The sequence below is a fragment of the Phyllostomus hastatus genome, unplaced genomic scaffold (genome assembly GCF_019186645.2).
Source record: "Phyllostomus hastatus isolate PE091 unplaced genomic scaffold, TTU_PhHast_1.1 phas_contig_150, whole genome shotgun sequence".
Lineage (NCBI taxonomy): Eukaryota > Metazoa > Chordata > Mammalia > Chiroptera > Phyllostomidae > Phyllostomus > Phyllostomus hastatus.
In genome coordinates this window covers 33,949,937-33,971,312 of record NW_025333611.1, presented here as the reverse complement: position 1 = coordinate 33,971,312, position 21,376 = coordinate 33,949,937, and the positions used below count along the sequence as shown (strand labels likewise).

The 21,376-nt window shown below is 53.5% G+C and overlaps 1 protein-coding gene across 1 annotated transcript; it reads left to right on the top strand.

Moving 5' to 3' along the window:
- Window positions 1-8,589: 8,589 nt before the first annotated feature.
- IL4 (interleukin 4) lies at window positions 8,590-15,668 on the top strand. Its single transcript, XM_045829876.1, has 4 exons — window positions 8,590-8,724; window positions 8,976-9,026; window positions 13,226-13,354; window positions 15,573-15,668. Exons 1-4 carry the CDS (start codon window positions 8,590-8,592, stop codon window positions 15,666-15,668), a joined length of 411 nt encoding a protein of 136 aa, XP_045685832.1.
- The last annotated feature ends 5,708 nt before the right edge of the window (window positions 15,669-21,376 follow it).

The window sequence follows — 21,376 nt, the reverse complement described above, 5'->3', positions numbered from 1 at the left end:
GCTGAGACGCCAGAAACGCCCGAGTCAGCCGGGCCCCTCCAAAGCTGGCCCTCTGCACTGCTCGGCCTGCAGGGCTTCCTCAGTGCCCCGAGGCCTGCAGGGGGCTGGGTTTGTCCAACCGTCAGCTCCTTGCTTTTTCATTGTGATGCATCAGGGAGTGCCTTTTGCTTCTGGTGTTAATTCAGCTGGTCAGTTTGAGCAAAGTCAAAAACTGTTCCTCCCTTCAGCAGCTCCAGTCTAAGAAGGCCCAACAGGGTCCGGGTGGATTGTGCTCCCAGGGGTGGGGGTGGGGGTCCCCTGGCACGGAACGGGCTGGCCGTCAGCTAGACTTTCTAGGGGGCTGAGCCGGTGTCAGAGCTGGTGGCTGTATCCACGGTCACCCTCCCACACACGTGGCCCACTCCTACCCTGAAAGAGAAAAGTCATACAGCCCCATTATCTTCATTCACTTCTCGGCTCCACCCAATGCAGCAGAGCAAAGGGTTTGCAACGAACTTTCCCAGATCAACTGATTTCCCGGCAGCCAGGGAGGGCCCCATGACGAAGCCGGTGAGATCCCAGAAGCGGTTTTCTACTTACGACCTCACTTTCTGTTACACTGTCTCCCTTCCCTGCATAGTACCTTCTCTTGTGGAAAGTGATGCTCTTGAAGAGCTGTTCAGAGCCACCCCCAGCCCAGGGCCCTGCCTTGGCAGCCCTGCCCTGTGGTCACAGGTGACGCAGATGGCAAAATTAAATAGCCAGTCTCATCAGCCCCGTCATCAGTCCCGCTCTCGGCACCAGTCGGATGAGCCTGTGGCCCCACGGCTCTCCCTGACACCCACGGGGGCGTCCATGGGGGCCAGTGCCCGGTGGTGTGCTGAACCACACCAGCCTGCAGGTCTGTGCCCCGCCCCCGCCCCCGCCACTGAGCCTGAGCCCTGGGCATGGAGCCTTGAGACACCGCATCAGAGAAGATACCACGGATTGTCTCTGCTTTCTTCTCACCTCTGTTCCCCCACATTTCCTATAAGGAGCATGTATGCAGGTCCCCCTGGGGGACAAAGACAAAATTAAAAATAAAGAGGACATGAAATTGATGTCCCGAGGGAACAGAGCACAAGCAGGGTGGGGAAGGGGCCTGCAGTGCTCCCTGGGCAGACCCGCACCGGGGCCCCTGGGCTCGTCCCAGCCCCTCCCCAGGGCCAAAGTGCTGTCTCAGGAGAGAAGGGGGGCAGGCCTGGGAGGCAGGAGGCTGAGCAGCCCTCCTTCTGCGGACTGTATCCTCAGACCAGTCAGACCCTATGTTGCAAAAGAGGGAGTAAGGCACCCCCTTCTTGGGGGTCTTCATCCAGCCCCAGCCTGGTACAGGGAGACGGGGGGTGGGGGACAGGAAAGGGTGGGCTAAAGTGACACCAGCGCCCTGGGGACAGAGGGGCAGGTCTTGCAGGCTCCTCAGCCGACTTTCCTCTCTCTCAGGAGGACGATCTTCCCCCTGCTTCTCAAAGGAGAGAGAAGCCAGGGCCTATGCAGCTACCTCACCATCCATTCCACAAAGCTAGAGTCCAAGGCCCTGCCTGCCCTGGCCCTGTCCTCCCCTTGCCCCCTGCGCCCCCTTGGGGGAGGAGTCCCCTTCATCTGTGCTCAGGATCCTGTTCCCCTGCCTTCTCTGGGGACTTGGGGCAAGGCCTCGGGGTCCCACTGTGCTCCTGACTTCCCTGTTACACAGCTGCCCCGCTATGGGATGGAACGCACGGTCCTGCAACCAGTGTCCACAGCAGCCTTCACCGGGGCAGGACACCAGGCGAGGCGCTGGGCCCCACAATGACTGTGCAAGGCTGCGTCCACTGGAGACGCAGGGTCCACAGACAGGAGAACCTGGGAGTGTAGGGCACAGTGGGAGCTGCAGAGGGCAACCAGGCAGGTAGGGGCCACTCTGTGTTGGGAGAGGAGGTCAGAGAGGCCCTCCCTGGAGAGAGAATCCAGAATGCAGATCTGGATGAAGTGCGGGAAGGCATTCAGCACAGGGAATGAAGAAGAAGGAGAGAGGAAGGTGCACCGCTGCCCCTGCGCCCACGTGGCCGGAGCCAAGGGGCCCCAGGGGCTCCTCTCCCAGTGGGACGGGCGACGCCCTCTGGCTCCCGTTCACCAGAAGCCCTGGGGCTGCACTGCTGTGTGAGGAACAGAAAGCGGGGACATGGGCAGGAGCAGGATGATTAGTTAGGGGGCTCCTGGGGAAGCCCGGAGGGAAAGGTGGGGGTGGGCAGTGAAGGTGTGGCAGCCAGGGGTGGGACAGGGCGGTGGGGCAGCCATGGTGGGGCTGCCGGGTGGGCAGAGACGAATCTGATAGGCCGGTGTTGCTCACCTGTGAAGCTGGCTGGGGATGACCAGGGGCTGCTGTGGTATGTGTTTGAAATTTCCCATAATAAAAGAATTTTCAAATTATGTGGATAGAAAACTGAAATGTATATTTAACATTTGCATATCATGTAACACATGAGTATTTACTTTCACATGGTGTGCATATGTGTGTGTTATACAGGTGATGCACACAGGCAGATCTCCGTGACCGGGGCCCCCAAGTGTGCTGGCAGAACTTCGGTTCTGGGCTAGTCAGCAGCACCCGAAGGGCGGAGTTGCCCTTGACCGAGCTGGGGAAGCTGTGTTCAAGGGCATTCCTCTAAAAACTAACCGGGAGGCCCTGGCGGAGTAGCTCCAGGGTTAGAGCACTGGCGGTCAGGGCACATACAAGAATCAACCAGTGACTGTAACCAGCACATCGATGTTTTTCTCTCACTCTCTTAAAGTCAATCAATAAAAAAAAAAAAATTAACAACTAGCTACCGATTGTGCGAAATCGCCCACTGCTTGCAGCCAGCACCCCGTCGGGTGCGTCCACTCTGAGTCACCGGCCAGCCTCCACCCTGACTGTGCCCCAGGAGCCGCCTCGGTGAGGTCCCCAGGGATCCTGCTGCTAAGTGCCATGGGAGCCCGTCTGCCTGTCCCTCTCCGACCCCGAGGAGCTCTGCTGTGGCTCAGGCTGGGGTCCCCTCTCGGGCTCCCCTCCCAGGCTCCTGGTGGCGGTAGCAGCCTCCTCTCCTTCCTCCCCTGACTCTGGCATCGCTGGGGCGCTGCAGGCAGCTCTTGTCCCTGTCTCCCCTGGTCCCTGTGGCTTCCTCACCCTCTGTGTCTTCAGCCCAGACCCCCCCGCCACCCCGTGTGCAGAACTGGGCCCAGGGGCAAACAGCCCATTGCCTTCCCTCTGAATAGCAGTCACCATAACCAGCAGCTCCCCGGCCGCCACCCGGCCTCCCCTGCAACTTCCCGCTCTTCCTCACCCTCGTGTTCAGCCAGTTCCAAGAGCTGATAATAACAATGACAATGATGATAATTGGCATTTATTGCAGGCTTTTGACATGCCAGGCACCACACCAAACACTATATTTATTACCTCGTGTGATCTTCCCACTGCCCTGTCATTAATTAGCCCAGTTGACAGAGAGCCTGGACAGAGCACTGCTTCCAAGGTCACCCAGAGTGAGGGGCAGAGCTGGGGATCAGAGCTACCGGGGCCCCCGGGCCCCAAGACACACGTTCATGCTCTCCTGCTGCCGGCACCTCAGCCCCGCAGCCCCGCTCCCACGCCCCACTGTCCCACCCCATCCACACAGATAGAGGGCGTGCAGTGTCCCAACCGGCCTCCCCTCCCTAGGCCTCCTGGCTCTCCTCTGGGCCCTGCCCACCTTCACCCCTGAATGCACAGCCTGCTGCCGGCCAGAGCCCACCCCCTCGTCCCTGCTGAGTGATGTCACTCCCTCGGAGGACTCTGGGCTCTTCTGCGTCCTGTCCCACTCAACTGACAGAGGAAGCAGATGCAAAGGGCTGGGGGGAGGGGCGGGGGGACAAGATCACGGGCTGGGGCCAGGAGAGGCTGGGCCACTCTGCTCAAGCGCCACGCCTTTCCCCTTGAAGGCTTACAGTTCAGTCCTCCAACCCTCCACCCCCACCCGAAGTTCAAGTCGGGGTCTGAACTACTCTCCAGGGAGCTGCCAGAGGTGGGTGGGCAGACGGACACCATCTTCCAGCTCCCTTGTGTGCAGTGGGGGCAGTTTACTCCTGAGCCGTTTTAGGGGTGTTGAGGAAGTGAGAAAACAGCTCTGGGGTCCTTGGATTGTAGCCTCATAGCTGCGTTCCTGAACTTCAGCCCAGCGGTGGGAGCTCCTAGGGTAGCGGTCATTTCTTCAGAGTCAGGGCCCAGCCTGGAGCCCAACCCTCCCAACATTTCACAAGCACCCACTCTCCTGCACCAAGTCCTTGCTGCCTAAGGGGCCCTTGGCAGCACCTCCTTCCTGCAGCGAATCCAGACATATCAGTAGGAGGGCTGCAGTGTAGCAACTACAGGTGGCTCTCCCAGAACAAGGACAGGGCCAAAATCGGGGACTCACCTGGGAGGGTCATGTGTGGGGATGTGTCTGCCGGCAAAACCTGCATGGGCCCCGTCCAGACTCAGGTTTGCCTGAGTCACTCGGCGCCACAGTCACTGGACCAAGTGAACATAGACCGGTGACGAGGGGGATGATGGTGGTGGTGCTGTCACATACAGAGCCTCACCATGTGCCATGCACCACTCTGACTGCTTCAGGAACAGACTTTTTTTCCCCAAAACAACCTCCTGAGGCAGGAACAGCTGTCACCCCCACTTCACAGAGGGGCCACGTGCTGCCCACGGTTGCACAGTGACAGCAGCGCAGCCAGCCCCAACGGGCCCCCCGGGCCATTGTGCGTGGTGCCAGTGCCCGGTCACACCCCGCCTGGAGTGCCCAGAGCCGGCACTGCCCACTGACTCTGTCCCTCGCTCCTCACTCTTCCCCTTTCCTGGGCAGGAAGCTGAGCCCAGACCGGGTTGGCAAGCACATGGTGGACAAGTGCCCTCTTTGCTAAACTCTAACCCTAGTGCTTATAGCTGGTTCGGTTCTGGCTGAAAGGAAAGTTCTGAGGCCACACAGGGGCCAGGGCTCGCGGTCGGCTCTCTTGGAGGGCAAAGGGAAGAGGGCGTGCACCCAGCAGCGTCCCCCTGCTGGCTGAGAGTCCACCCCTGACCTGCAGGCCCCTTCCGGCCCGCCTCTGCCCAGGCACATGCATGGGTGGACTGATTTCTGCTTCCTCTCAAGGGGACCTCTGGTCACCCCTTGATGTTCCAGAAAGTTAACCCTTGTTTCCCTGGCCTCATCCCCCACTGAAGAACCACAAAGAAGCTGTATTCCTTTCCTGACCCACATGTTTGCCCCAGAGACACACACCCGGTCCAGCCCACAGTGAGGTCAGGTGCTCCCAAAAGCACCCCTGAATGCACAGCCGGCTGCTCTCAGCTCTGAGAGGTGTGCTCTGCAGCCCGGATCTCCTCCAGCGTCTGCGCTCCCAAGTTCACCCATTTTAACTTAGACCTTTCCTCAACAAGGAGCATGTACCATTTTACTCCAAATAATAGTCCCCATGAATTGAAGTTTCCACCTGTGCTGGAAGGAGCCTGTCTGCCTGTCTCATGAGCTCCACTTGCCTGTGTAGTGAAGGACTAACTTACCCTGGTAAAAATTAAATGATCCAATTTAAAAATGGGCAAAGGACCTGTGTAGACATTTTTCCATAGAAGATATACGAATGGCCAAGAGGTCTGTGAGGTGTTCAGCGTCACTAATCATGGGGAAACGCAGGTCAAAACCACACCGAGACACCGTCTCACGCCTGTTGGAATGCCCATCACTAAAAAAGCAGATGACAAGGAGAAAGGGGACCCTCATGCACTGTTGTTGGGAACGTCACTGGTGCAGCCACTGTGGAAACTGCGTGGAGGTTCCCCCCAAAATTAAAAATAGAACTGCCTTGCGATGCAGCAATTCCACTTCTGGCTTTTTATCCAGTGGAAACAAAAACCCTAACTTGAAGAGCTACTTGCGCCCCCGCGTTCCCTGCAGCGTGATTTACAACAGCTAAGACATGGAAACAACCTCCGTGTCCATCGATGGATGCGTGGATAAAGAAAACCTCACACATACACATATACAATAGAACGAGTGACTCAGCCATAAAAAGGGGGGAAATCCAGCCATTTCTGACAACACGGATGGGCCCTGGGGGCGCTGTGCTGAGTGAGACGTCAGACAGGGAAAGACAAATACCATAAGCCCTCGTGTGTGGGGGGACTACAAACAAGCACCCAATCAGACTCACAGAAAACAGAGATCAGATTTGCGGCGACCGGAGGCGGCGGGAGTGGGGCGGGGGGAGCAGAGGGATTCGGGTGGAGGTGGTCACAGGCGCACACTTCTGCTTGTCAGATAAAGCGCTGGGATGTCAGAAACAGGTGACTGTCGGTGACGCCACTGCACGGTGTACTTGAGAGTTGCTGAGACAGTAGATGCTCTGGCTCTCCTCATCACAAGGAAAAACACTTTTTAAAAAATTTTTTTAAAGATTTTATTTATTTATTTATTTTAGAGAGCAGGGAAGGGAGGAAGAGAGGAAGAGAAACATCAACGTGTGGTTGCCTCTCGCACGCCCCCCACTGGGCACCTGGCCCACAACCCAGGCACGTGCCCTGACAGGGAATCCAACCCGTGACCATTTGGTCTGCAGGCCCACACTCAATCCACTGAGCCACACCAGCCAGGGCCACAGTTTTTTCTTTTCCTTTTTTTTTCTTGTATCTGTATGAGATAATGAATGTTAACTAAGCTTGTGGTAATCATTTCGCAATACATGTGAGTCAAATACAATGGTGTATATAATTATATCTCAATAAAACTGGAGAAAAAGAGAAATATCTATTTCTTTAAAAAAAAAAAAAAAGAACTTACCCCCAAAATCTGACCTTTATCCCTGCTCTTGGACAATCACCTCTAATTTATGCTAATGAGGCCACTCAAGACGGGGTGGGGAAAGGCAGGGGTGGGTGGTCGGCCACACCATTGAGCTACTGTGGTATCAGCCCAACCTCTCTCTCTCTGGAGGGGCCCAGCATAAGGCCAGCGGAGCAGCCAGCCACTCAAGCAGTGGTGCCTATGAAATGCCACCCCGTGACACTGCACACGAGCGCCCGGGTGAGTTGCCCGCTTAGAAGTGGTCCGCCTGTGTCACACGTTCAGGTGCTGGGGAGGGGACACGCTCTCACTCCACAAGGAGGGGAGGGTGGCAGCTTCCTGTTGGGAACCCTGGGAGACCTCACCATCCGACTATATCCGATTAGCCTCCTTTTGCTGTAATGAAAATACATGGAGCTTTCCTGAGTTTTGAGTCATTCCAGCAAATTACTGAACCTGAGGGGATCATGTGGACTCTGGAATTTGTAGCCAGTCGGCGGGAGGTGAGAGTGGGTGGAAACCCCCACACCTGCAGCTGGCGTGGGAAGGGAGGGCAGTCTGGTGGAGGCTCCGCCCTTAGCCCTGGCAGGGCTGACCACCTCCACGCAGCTGCCGTCAGCAGTCACGGCCTTGAGTTGGGTGAGCCTGTCACCCAGTCCCGATGGAGGCACCCTCAATACGGTCGAAGGACCTTCCTGCCCCAATCACCCCGGCCCTGTCCTTCAGAGGGCGCTGGCCGTTGTGATAAGGTCCAAAGTGCAGGAACGACCTCCGCAGCCATCTCTCCTTTGTGACCTCCTGGAGGGAGAGGAGGGTTGGAACAAGGGAAGTAGAGAGGGAAGGAAAGGAGAGGTTTGTGGAGGGGGACATGCATGGCGCACGGGAGCACCGCCATCCTGCTGCACGTGTGTGACCGCGGGGTGCTCAGCACCTCGCCGGGTCCTGGGCAGTGGGACTAAAGCAGCAGGTGGGTGATAGCCATTAACAAAGTCATTTGATCTGTAAATCAGTAAGGTGGTGTCTCTTTTAGCTAAAGATGTATTTAAGTTCCATTCCTGAAACCTCGGGACGGACCTAATGTGCCTAGTGCCCCCTTCCTGTTAAGGACCTGCGCACCTGCTGGGACCAGAACTGAGCCCCCGCGGGTGCTCCCTGTCCTCACCTGGAAGGATGGCATACCTGAGTGCTAGAGCAGGAGGTCTGTGCTTGCTACTTGCCTTCTACCCAGATGTAGAACCCCAGATCACCTTTTCCACAAAAGAAGTTTCCAAGATGCCACCCATACTTGGAAAAAGCCAGGTTAAAATACCATTCAAGTCAAGCTTTCTTGATATTACTCTATCTTTCCCCAGGAGGATTGCACTAAAACAAATTCGGACACCTGTGGCCTCTTCCTGCAAAGCAACAAGCCAGCAACAACCCCAAGCTGATAAGATTAATCTAAAGAGCAAATTATGGTGTAATTTCCTATGCTGATACTTTGTAGTTAATTTGAAAAAAAGGTTTCATTTTCCTATTGGTCTGATTTCACAGGAACATTTTACCTGTTTCTGTGAGGCATATTTTTTCTCCTGGAAGAGAGGTGCTGATTGGCCCCAACCTGGTGTAATGAAAATTTCCAATGTAAACTCATTTTCCTTTGGTTTCAGCAATTTTAAATCTATATATAGAGATATCATTGTCAGAATTGCATTGTTAGCTTCTCCTGGTAAACTCATTGCCTCGCATTGTCGTTGCGAGGACAGATCTATCCATGGGTCTCCCCGCCCACCTGATCCCAGCTCTGGTCTGCTTACTAGCATGTAGCAGCAACTTCATCCACGGACGCAATTTCAACATCACCTTACAAGAGACCATCAAGACGCTGAATATCCTCACAACAAGAAATGTGAGTAAGCTCTCAGGCACTGGCTGTTCATGTGCAGTGAGGGTGTGGGTCTTTCTTGGACTATGAGGTGGTCCTTGGTAGATGTTGATGGGAAACCTGTCCCCTGGTGTTTCCCTGCCCACCCCCTCTTCCCCTGCTGAGGGACTAAAGAAGTTTCCTCAGCTTGAGGGAGTGGAGGCTGCCTGGCAAGGATTATTCTGTGCAGTTGGAAGTGACTCTGTCTCTTGTCTCTCGTTCCTGCCGGGGCCAAGGATCCACAGTGCATGGAGCTGCCCATAGCCGACGTCTTGGCCGCCCCAAAGGTAAGCACTGCCGGGTGGTCTGCCTGGCAGGTGGGTGACTTGGGACAGGGCAGCCATTTACAAGTGTTTGAACAAGAAACTTTTTGAACAGAAAGTGAACTGGCCGAACTTAACTATAAGGTGTTATATGTTTTCAAAGAATGAGAATTCTGATCTTTACTCTCAAAATATGTTTTGGTGTTTCTGGTGGCACTTGACTTAGAAGATGTGTAGTAAAAAGCTTGGATTCTGTGATCCCACTTTGGCTCCGGGCCGAGGAAGGGCTCTCTAGGACTTGCCCAGCCCTGGCCCAGAGCCTGGAATATAGGAGGCACTCAGTAAACGCTTGTCGAAGGAGAGAGTTTTCTGGCCCGTACATTTCCGAAAAACCAAATGCTCTCACAAAAACAGATATTGAGATTACAGGTTGAGGGAGCTTTCATTTTGTCTAAGAGACTTCCTATGGCTACAGAGAGGGTATTGCCAGAGCCCCTCCTCTTCCGCAGCCTGGTCATCTCTGGGCCCACCGGCTCCGGGGTGGCTGTCCACAGACCCTCGGCTCGCTCTGTCCTGCCGGTGCCCCTCCAGCCTGGTCCAGAGCCTCCTGCCAGACAAGGTCCGACTCATCCCTGCTTCTGGCTGCTCGGGCATCTCACCTTCCCACCTCCTGCATGTCTCACCCCCGCCCCTCCATCTGCAGTGGGAGGAGACAGATTTGACAGCTGATAGTGCATTTTCTCTGACAAACACACGACTGCAGATATATCGATGGCTTCGTGCACATCAGTTCCTGTTTTCATGGAAACACACAACTGAGAGTGAAAAACCCAAATCTTCAATGTACCAGTGGTCTCCTAACCACCTGCTTTCCACGTGCACTAGGGGGGCAGCCTGGCCAGGAGTGAAGCCCCATGGGCTGGGCAGGGCCACACCCCAGCACCTGGGCCCCAGGCAGGCCTGTCATACTTCGTGAAAAAACTTCTCTTCGGGCCTTTACCTGGACACCTCGCTTCATTAAAGATTATTCCAGGAACCTGATATACAATAATGGATAATAGTGTAATATAATTCTATACAATATTATATAAAATGTGTCCTATGTAAGAATATATATTATATAATTTTGTCCTTCAGAATCTCATTATGTATCAGACTCTGTCTATCAGTAGGTTAGAAGGACTTGGAGATTTTATATACGTATAAAATTATGTATGTTAATATGATATAGTAATATTTTGTAGACATAGATATACATACATATTTATATATGTGTGTGTATACATATAAAATAGACAAGAGTCTATGGCCTTGTGTGCTGGATCTCCAGAGGGCCCGACCAAGGCCAAGGGCAGGGCCTGGAGGAAGAGCAGGGGCCTGAACGAGAGCCAGCCTGTGGTTTTAGCCCTGGTTCTGCCATGAACTAGCTGTGTGGCCTTTGGCGAGTCTGCGCAGCTCTTTGTGCCTCAGTTTCCACATCTGAAGAAATGAAAGTGATGTTGAAGGTTGGTTGGAACCCAGCTCTTGAGCTGGTGGAAAGTGCAGTTGTAAGATGATACAGTTCTGGGTGGAAGACAAAACCTGGGTGCAGAGAAGCAGAGTGCAGAAGCAGGCCGACTGGTCTCTGACAGGTTTCCTGGTGGGCAATTAGCTGGAGGTATTTCCTACCAGAGAGAGCTAGAGTTCGTAATTTTTCAGAAAGCTCTGTCCACCCTCCATTTTTTTTAAGTGAAAGTGAAGGGTTTTCTCATACATAGCACTGGCTGACTGCATTTGGGCAGAAGTGGCAGTAAGGGAGTCTTGAGGATGCTCTCTGAAGCTGGCCACAAACCCAGCCGGAGCTCTACGGAGTCACTGCCGCAGAAGCAGCCTCCCAGACGGTGCTGTGCCCTTCTGACACTCCCACGAGGGCCGCGTCCTCCTGGCACGAGCCTGGGCCTCCCCTTGGAGCCTCCTCTCCAGAGTAGCTCTAGACCGCGGGGTCCACGGGGGGAGCCATGGAAGTGCGCCTCTGCCCCTGCCCTGCACTGTGCTGGCCACATGCGGGCAGAGGAGGCTGGACTAGCGGCTGCGAGCAGCCGGCGCGGGGCATCTTCCTGCTGCTGCCGCACCGACGGAACTGAAGCTTTAGGGCCCTTCGTTAGAACAGCCTTTACAATTAGGTGTTTTTAAGGTTTGATCCAAACCCTTTTCAATTCCTGTTTTATCCAACCCCTTTAACAAAATCTTCAGAGGGTTTTCCTATAACACATGGCCACATTCACAAAACTAAGAGGCAGTTTAATTTCTAGGCTCCAAGCCAGTTTCTCAAAATCTCACTAGGTTTTGATGGAAAAATAAGCAAAAGGGCTCTTCTCCTCTCTGTCCTCTCAAACCTCACTGTTCCCTCTGCAGGCACAGAGGGTCTGCCTCAGGTACGTCCGCAGGTAGCATGCCGTCACCTTAGCCTCGCCGCACTGCCTGCTCAAAAAGCCCCCTGATTCATGGGAGGTTCTTGGCTCCCGGAGTCTAGAGATACTGGTGTTGCTCTTCAATTTCCAACTAGGATCAGGGCCCAGGAGGGGCCTTTTAACCATTTCATTCAATGCATGCCCTCTCAGGGGTCCTGCCCATGGCATGCCCCCTGCAGGGCATGCCGGGGAGCTATCGTAGTTAGGGCTTCTGGGGCTTCTGGAAAGTAGCATGAAGAAATAAGAGGTGAACACAGATTCACACAGGTGACTCACTGCTGCATCATTTACAGAGGCAAAACCCTGCAATAATAGGGGGCTGATCAATTATGGTATGAACATGCCATGCGTTCCCACAGAGCTCTCGATCCCACGTTCCAAATGCTTTTGAAGGACGTAAGAAAATGTTTGTATTATGTGTTAAGTGTAAAAAGTTACAAAGCAGTACCAATGGCTGGTCCCTATTTTGAAAAAAGTATTTTTAAAAACCCTGGAAGATACTTACCAAAATATTAACAGTGGTTATCTCTGGCTGGTGGGATAATGAGTGAATTCATTTTTGTTGGATATATACAATTTTTGTAGCAAACTTATATTACCTTGATAATGAGAAAAAATTTGTAACTAAGCTGTTTGGACAGTGCTTCTGGTATAAAAAAAAAAACCCGGAGACATTGTTAATGCATATTCGTGACTCAGTGGGGGGTGGGAGTGGGGCCTGAGAGTCGGCATTTCTAACCAGCTCCCACTTGATGCCTGTGCCTCTGCCCAGGGCCACACTGTGGGGGGCAAGGGACCAGAGCACATCCCAGCAGGGGCCAGAGAGAGCTGTCTGAGCTGGACGGGACTCAGGCAAGGCCACGCTCCAGGCTCTGTGACTCGGTGTCTCGCACCAGGCCCCATTCAGACCGAGACACAAACCCTCTAAGAACAGTTCCCCTGCCTGGACGTCCCCAAATGTCCCCAGGAAGAGGCAGGTGGCCAGACCCCCGTCTGGAGCTGCCAGCACTCCAAGGAGGATCTGATCTTGCACTTTCAAGGTCCAAGCCCCTTGACAAGGCCCAGCTCAATGGTATACTCTCTCGGGAGCTTCCCTGGTCCCCCAAGGCCAGACTCCTGGGGCACCTCACCCTCACCCTGACCCTGACCCTGGCCCTGGCCCTCACCTTGCTGTGAGGAAATGTCTTACATTTTCACCTGGACGCTGAGTTTCTGCATAAACCACTATCTCCCTTAGGGATGGCTGAGGGGTGGGGTGGGGGGGGGGGAGGCGCGAGGTCCAAAGCAGCCCTGGTCAGGCCAAAGGGACATCCAGTTACTAAGGAGGGAAACCTGGATTCTAAAACCTGATTGGAATGAAGCACCTTCCACAGAGAGAACAGCTGTGTCACATAGAGAAACAGCCCTGGGCCCCAGAGAGGTGGGTCTGCCTTTTCAGATCACCGCTCTGTAACGTGCGTAGTTCAGGGACTTTATTCTGCTGCCCGTTCAGCAAAACGCTCTGAGGGAAAAGAAACTGAGAGAGCTCCTGAGGAAACACCGCTGGGTTTGCAGGCCCCTGGGGGAGCTGGCTTACGGAGGCTCCTGGCTGAGGCGAGCCACCGGGATTCTCGCTCCCACGGCGGGCATCCTGGGATACCTGCGCAGTAGCTGAGCTAACTTACCCTCACCGCCCCCCCCCCCATCTTCCCAGAAAAAAGAAACCAGAAGGAAAGATCTCTCTCCCAGGTGCAAAACAGAGCTCGTATGTAACACTGGAATTTCTCTTTCTAGAACATGACCGAGAAGGAGACCTTCTGCAGGGCCGCGGTGGTGCTGCGGCGGCTGTACAAGCACCACAACTGTGAGACCCAGAGGTTCCTGAGAACACTGGACAGAAACCTCAACGGCATGGCCAACAAGGTGAGCTGTGCTGTGCCCACAGCGTGGCTCCCCACGGCACCCTCCCGCCCTCCCGTCTCACCGCTCCTCCTTACGAGTGGTGGTCCTGTCTTAACCAACCTTCACTCAGCTGCCTCGTACTCGTGGAGGCCCGTGTGCAGTTCTGGGCCCTGGGAGCACAGTATCAAAGGGAGGAAGGCAGAGGCCCTGTCTTGCAGAATGTTCTGGGAGGAGGGAGAGAAAAAGCAGACTGACTTGTCCTGTGATGTCCTGCAGTGGTTAGTGCTGTGCAGAAAAATAGAGCAATAAAGAGCAAGGGGTGAGGAGGGAGGGAGAGGACTGACTTAGGAGCTGGTGATGCCCTCTGAGAAAATATTTACTTTAATATTTAAGTGAGGGAGCAGGCCTCCTGGGGGACCGCTGCGCAAAGGCCCGCAGGTGGAGACAGGCTCCCTGTGTTCAGAGATGAGGACGAGGCTGGAGCAGAGCGAGCAAGGGGGCCCAGCAGGCCATCCCATTGCACTGGGCCTTTGGCTTCTGCCCCAGGTGTGCTGGGAAGTACCCACAGGGTTTTGAGCAAGGCACAAGCTGTGACAGGACTTTGGGGATTAAAACACTCACTCTGGCTGCCGGGAGGGAGGGGAAGAGACTGAAGGAGGGTCAGCGGCAAAGCCAGGCGACCCACTGGAGGCCGCTGCAGCACCCCGGGCGGAAGGCAGTGGTGGTTTTGAAAGCGGAGAGCAGCAGAGGCTGTTAGATGTGGGGTGTAACAAAAATCAGAGCCGGAAGGACGAGGTGACAGGTCTAGAGTGCGGGGTGTGTGGGCACGAGTGAAAGGTGACCTCCCGGTTCCTGGCCGGAGCCCTTGGCAGGTGGCTGATGAGGACAGATATGGAAGGGCAGGGGCAAAGCAGGGCTAGAGGCTGAGTAGAAGGCCAGGAGTTTAATTTTCTACAGACTAAGTTTGCCGTACGTGCTGGCAGCCAAGTGGAGATGTTGAGACAGCTGGAAAAGTCTGAAGCTTAGAGGAGAGGTCAGAGCCTGTGGCATAAAATGACAAGTCCTCCCAGAGATGTCAGTTAAAGGTGGAGACCTGAAAGGCACAGAGATGGCCAGGGGGTGGGGGTTGGGGGGTGGTCACGTGCTGGGTCCGGAGGCACTGGTGGCCAGAGGTCAGGTAGAGGGTCCAGCGAGAGACTGAGGAGGAGCCGCAAAGTGGTAGGAAGCTGAAGAGTGTGTGGTGCCCGGAAGGCAAGTGACAGTGCTCTTAAGGAGGGAATGGCCAAGTGTGTCAAATGTCCTGGAAGGTCAAGTCAGGTGAAGAGGTGGCCACTGGGCCTGGCGTGACAGAGGGCGTCGCAGATGCCGACACGATGAGACGCAGGAATGGGAGGGACGGACGGGAGGGGCAGTGAGCATGGAGAGCTCCCCGGAGGAGTTTTGCTGTAAAGCAGCAGAGGAACGGACCAATAGTTGGAGGGCAGGTGTGGAATGAGGGGGGCTCTCTGAAGGTGGGGTACACACTCAGCATGCTCGTGGACCAGTGGGAAAAGCCCAGGGGCCGGGGAGCCGACAGTGCAGAAGGAGGGACAGCCTGAGTGGACGCCACGTAACGCCCAGGAGAGGAACTGGGGACATCCCTCCCTCCCGGGGCCTGCCACCTTATCTATCCACGAGATAAGGTAACAAAATAGGAAGCTGGCATCACACTCATTCTCTTTTAATCCTCTTAATCGTCTTATAAAATCGACACTATCATTCCCATTTTACAAAGAGCGAGTGGAAGTGTTTTATAAATGCAGTGGTTTGTCCGGGGCTGAGAGACGGACTGGAGCAGTAGCCTGGTGGCAGGACCTGGGACCCTTCCCACCATATGCGCCACCCAGCCCTGGTGCTGCTGCTTAGTGGGCAGCAGGGGACAGGTGTCAGCCTCCGCCTCCATGCTGCAGCCCCAAGCTGCACCTAGCAGTGTGGACACACCTCTCCAACACGGTGGCACCCCTGAAGGCAGTACCTACAGCGGGTACAGGAGCCACTTCTAGGAGAGTAGGCGCTATGCACAGAAAGCAGGCGAAGCCGGCGGGCCTGGGGCAGTCAGACTCCGGGCAGGCTGGCCTCAGGCCTAGCTTGGATCGTTGTTCAGATGCAAATGCGAGAGTGGGCCTGACTTGAGTAGACAGGCGTGAGGGCGGGACCCAAATATTCAGCAGCACAAGCTAACGAGCTGTTTCTTTTGCAGATCACGTGTTCCGTGAATGAAGTCAGGATGAGTACACTGAGAGACTTCCTGGAAAGGTTAAGGAGGATCATGCAGCAGAAATACGCAAGGGGTTGAAGCTGAATGTTTTAATTTATGAGTTTTTAATGGCCTTATTTTAAAACTATTTATATATTTATAGCTCATCATAAAATAAAGTATATGTAGAACCTGATGGCATGGTGTTGCTTCACTAGCGCTGGCACTTTCCTTGACAACTTTTGGGGAGACCAGTTTTACTTACTGAGAACCCAGAGTACAAGTCTAAAAGGAGAGATGGCTCTCCTCTCTCCAGCTGGGGACAGGACGCACGGAGTGAGGAAAGAGGACAAGTCCCACGTCAGACAGAAGTGGTGAGAGAGCTCGTAGAGTGCGGCGTCGGGGAGACCAGGGACCAGCAAAGCGTTCTGAATGCAGAAGGTGCCAGCTGGATGCTCGGCTCTGCAGGGAGTAAGATTTAAAGTCCTAACAATGTAAATGCGCTTGATGCTCAAGCCTGCAGACCAGCAGACAAAGCACGGGAGAATTATTCCAGAACAGACTGTCGATGCGACCAGCCCAACATTCCTGAGGTGCAGCCAAAAACAGCTGCAAGGCCAAGTGGACCGGCCGGGCGAGCGGGGCGGCGCCCCCAGCTCACTCCTTGAGGCAGCCATCACACAGCACCGTCTAAGGTTGATGCAGTCAGAACCAGAAATTTAAATGTTTATTCAAAATTACAAAGGTAAGAGAAGATCTAAAAATAATTTACTATGAAACATTTGGAAGGGACAAGTTAATGAGGCAAACCCTCGCTTTCCAATAGGGAAATCGACACACAATATCTAAAGTTGAAAAGTCAAAAAACAGTCGGCAAGGCAGGTCGTGGGCTGGCTGTGGTACAGGGGGTGGGCACACGGTGGGGACTGTCCTGCTCTGCTTTGTACGTTTGCCGGTGTGACGGGGAACCCAGAGCAGCAGGTCCGAGACAGGCTAACACAGCTGCTGCAGCACAGCCATGCCAGCCTGAGGTGCCCATCCAGGAGAACTGAGCACGGGGGACCCACAGAGCCTCTCCCCAGATGTTCTCCGCACCCCTCACAACAGCACGAAAGGGGAAGCGGTCCGAGGGCCAATCAGGCCAGGGCTGGACCGACACAACAGGCCATAGCCACACTACGCAACGTTACTCAGCGATAAAAACAATGAAATGTTTGATTCCCAGTCAGGGTACGTGCCTGGGTTGCAGGCCATGACCCCCAGCAACTGCACATTGATGTTTGTCTCTCTTTCTCTACCTCCCTCCCTTCCCTCTCTAAAAATAAATAAATAAATAAATAAAATATTAAAAAACAAAACAATGAAATGCTGACACAGGCTGCAACAGGGATGAACCTCAAAAACATCACGCTAAGAAGCCAGACACGAAAGGCTGCATAGAGTGTGCTGCCATTTATATGAAATGTCCAGGGAGGCGAATCCACAGACAGAAAAGCAGAATGCTGGCCGAGAGAGGCCGGGGCCGGGGCGGGAGGGCTGCGGATGCAGAGTGGCCGCTCACCGACACAGGGGTTTTTTGGGGAGTAATGAAATGTACCGACATGCAATAGCGGTGCTACACTAAAAACCACTGAACTGTGCCCTCTAAAAGGATGCATTTCACAGTGTGTGAGCTACATCCCCATAAAGCTGCCATTTACAAAGATTAAAGGGAAAAAGAGCAAGTGTCAAGTCATCGAAGCCTGTCTTTTGAAGACAGGTCCTCTGCCAGAATGTGGATCTCGCAGCCATGAATGAGCACTTTTCACCCTCGCTCACACATATGTGACAACAATTAATACTCGTACTAAAATTCTACCAAAACATGCAATATCTTTTTAACCCTTTCAAAATAAGGGAACAAATCAAAAGCTTCAAGTCTCACCCAGACCACAGCCAGTTTCACCCTGCCCACATGAAATAGCAGATGCCAAGGGCAACAGCAACCAAGAGAGGCATGGCGGCTTCTAAGGCCACCCTCAGCGCACTCGTTTCCCTTCTCCTTTGATGGAGGCTCATTTACATTCAATGGCTAATGTGAGCTGTCGTCTGCCACAGGATATGAGCCGTGGGCTGGCAGCGTGTGTGTGAGGCCAGGATGGCGAAAAAAGGCTGTTGGGAAGAAACCTTCAGACTAGGCTGTGGGGAGGACACCTGCAGGCTCCAGGCAGGTCTGCCGTGAGAGCAGCTCCAGCGGAGAGGGTGCAACCGAGTCTCTGCTCACTTCCAGAGAGCTGAGGCCAGGCTCCAGAGGGCAGCACCCAACAGTGAGCCTCGAGTTTGCCAAAGGAGCGAGCGAGGCGACACGGACTGAGGATGGTGAAAAGGAGCGAGGGAAGAAACTTCGGGGTAAGGGAAAGTTGAGGCATCCATCACTTAAGCACATTCATTTGGGAAACTCAGTTTAGCCCCAGCCCAGGTCCGCTTCACCCAGGAGCCTCCTCTCTTGCCTGTGCCTGGGATGCGCGGCATTGGTGGAGCCCCTCCCTCCCTGCTGCAGCTATTTCTCCAGGTTACCTGTGAGTGCAGTGCATCTCCAACTGGCATTAGTGGGTGATAAATACTTACTGAATAAATGAATGAAAGAAAAAATGTTTCTCAGAGAAAGACAAGTACCATATGATGTCGCTCATACTTGGAATCTAATGAACAAGTGGAACTAACAAGGAAAATGGGGACAGACTCACAGATGGAGAACAGGCTGACAGCTAGTGCAGGTTGGGAGGAAGTTGCGGGGTGGAGGGATGTAGCAAAAAGGAAAGAAGACCCATGGACACGGACAAGAGGGTGGTGATTGCAGGGGGGAGGGGGTATAAGGGGGATAAATGGTAATGGGGAAAATAAATAAATAAAGATTTGTTAGAAAACCATTTCCACTGCAGACTGGTGCAACCACTATGGAAAGCAGTATGGAACTTCCTCAGAAAACTAAAAATGGATCTGCCTTTTGACTCAGCAATTCCACTGCTGGGATTCTATCCTAAGAACCCTGAAACACCAATCCAAAAGAACCTATGCACCCCAATGTTCATAGCAGTACAATTTATGATAGCCAAGTGTTGGAAGCAACCTAGGTGCCCATCAGTAAATGAATGGATCAAAAAACGATGGTACATTTACACAATGGAATTCTATGCAGCAGAAAGAAAGAAGGAGCTCCTACCCTTGGCCACAGCTTGGATGGAGCCAGAAAGCATTATGCTAAGCGAAATAAGCCAGGCAGTGAAAGACAAATACCATATGATCTCACCTTTAACAGGAACCTAATCAACAAAACAAAGAAACAAGCAAAATATAGCCAATGACACTGAAATAGAGAACAGGCTGATAGAGACCAGAGGGGAGGGAATTTCTGGGGAATTTCAGGGGAGAATGGGAAGGGTTTACAGGAACATATATAAAGGACACATGGACAAAAACTAAGGGGGGTGGAAATGGGAGGGAGGTGGGGAGGGAGGGATGGGTGGGCTGGGATGGGAGTAAAGGACAGAAAACTGTACTTGAACAGTGATTAAAATAAAATTAGAAAAGAAAAAAAAAGAAAACCATTTCCATTTCACTTATGTGTAGGATCTAAAGAACAAAATGAAATTTAAACAGACTCACAGGTAGAGAACAGACCGACAGCTGTCAGTGGGGAGGGGGCTCGGGGTCTGGGTGAGAAGGCGAGGGGACTAAGTACAAATTGGTGGCTCTGAGATAGTCACGGGGAGGTCGAGTACAGCCTAGGGGACGCAGTCAGTGGTGCCAGGTGGGGACTGGAAATACTGGGGGGACACTTTGTAAAGTATTTGACTGCCTAACCACCATGCGGTGCACCTGAAACCAATAGAAGATAATATTGAATGTAAGCTGAAATTGAAAACAAACAAAGCCTGACCTCAAGGAAATAAAAGAAAAACACATTTCATTCAAAACTACAGCTGACCGCCCCACTGGACCCTCCCTGGCCACAGCTAGAAACGCTGGCCTCTGGTAAAAACCAGGCTCTCTTCCTGCTGCCACTTGTCGGCGTGTCTGTGCCCATGACCTGGCCCTGGGTTCCTCCCCCTCCCTCCCTATGGCATGCCTGTCACCCTCTTGGGGTGCCCAAACCATCTGAGGCTGAGGAATCAGGGGACAGAGCTGGGTGCACAGCTTTCTCCCAGAGTAAGGCATGGCCAGCCTAGTGGCATCCAAGCTTAGTTTCTCGTTTCCTGCCAGCTCCCGCAGTGGGCGAGGCAAGCGCTTACTCTGGTCCAGGGGCCAATTTCCTGGCTCATCTGTCAGCTTGCTGGAGCCGCATTTCCCAGTGGACATGCAGCAGCATGTCCCGTCCTGCCTAGCACTTTCTGGACCGGTCTTCGCCCCAAGCACTCCGACATTCTCTCTTCAGCTCCCTAAAGTGTTTCCCTTCTAATCCACCCTTCCCATCCACCTCACCTTTCAACCTCTAAACGACCTCTTCTTTTTGTGTTTCCAATCACCAGCGTTAAACCAGACACAGGCAGGCACTCATGTTTTGTGTGCTGACTGCACGCCTGGGCACCTGCTGGGCAGTGTGAGCAAGAGAAGATACAGATGGTTCATCCATCGAGGTACCAGCCATGGGTGCCAGTGAGCCAGCTGAGGGGAGAGCGAGGTGGTTCCTTGGGCTCATGACAATGATGGGGTGGGACAGCATCTGCTCCCCCAGGAACCCGCCTAACCCTTCCCAATCTTCCCAGCAGTCATCTCTTTAACACACACACAGTGTGAGTGATCCACTTAAAGTCCTGCTTACAGAAAACTCACTGCAGGGTCCTGGCCCATGTCTTTCCTTTCCTGGTGCAACTGTCCCCACCTCTTTCCCCGGACTTCAAACATGCCACCAATGCGCATGGCATCTAGATTCAGCTCGCTCCCTTCCTGCCTGGAATGCCTTCCCACCCGGCAACCCCCACCCCCCACTGGACTGCTTTAACACCTCCCGCCCAGTTCCCCTGAGGACACACAGCCTTTTCTGGCCTTTGGGTCAGAGGCGAGTGCTAGGCACCCCATCGGCCGCTGGGAACACCATTCCTGGCAGCTCCCTGGTCACCCTCCTTACTACAGCCCTCAGCATGCTGAGCTGCCACTCTCCACTTCCTGGGCCCGCTCCCTCTGGAGGGAGGCGTGAGCCCTGCACGGCCTTCTGCTTGGCATAGGGCCGGAACACAGCCCTTCCATAAGACACCAGATGACTGAGGGGCAGGGCACACGGAGGAGTAATCAAGGTTGGCATGGTATTTCTGTAATGATTCTGGTACTTTTAGGCTGGGTTAGGCAATATCCTCTTGCTAAGATTGGTATCAATGCTGAGACATATTGTATGCAGTTGTAAAGTCCCAGTTAAATTCCTTTGTACAATTGGAGAATAAAGCCTTTGATTAAAAACTAAAATTTCCCCAGACCTCAAGAAAGGGATGGGGGAGGGGAGCAGGTGTGGAAGGATGTCTGATCTGTCATATTCTTCAGTCAGAGCCGTAAACGTGTTTGGGTAAGACAAAGTGATGTTCTGATAACGGCAATAAAAGTGGCTTGAAGATTGGGTCACAGGAAGCCCAAGATAAATGCCGAGAGGAAACGGGTTCTTTTTGAAGTAGCCTCTTCATAATCATTTTCCCACACATTTGTTCAACTTCCGAAGGAGGACTGAGTATCTGATTTGCTTTGCAAATGAAACGGCTTAAGAATGTGACACTCACATAATGTTGTGACAAACGTGTTTGGAAGGCTCCTCCCGCTCACTTAAGTTGTGGCTTCAGAGC

Coding starts and splice junctions, on each gene's coding strand:
- IL4 (XM_045829876.1), top strand. CDS start 8,590: ATGGGTCTCCCCGCCCACCTGATCCCAGCTCTGGTCTGCTTACTAGCA. Junction 8,725..8,975: donor ATATCCTCACAACAAGAAAT/GTGAGTAAGCTC, acceptor GCCGGGGCCAAG/GATCCACAGTGCATGGAGCT. Junction 9,027..13,225: donor ACGTCTTGGCCGCCCCAAAG/GTAAGCACTGCC, acceptor TTCTCTTTCTAG/AACATGACCGAGAAGGAGAC.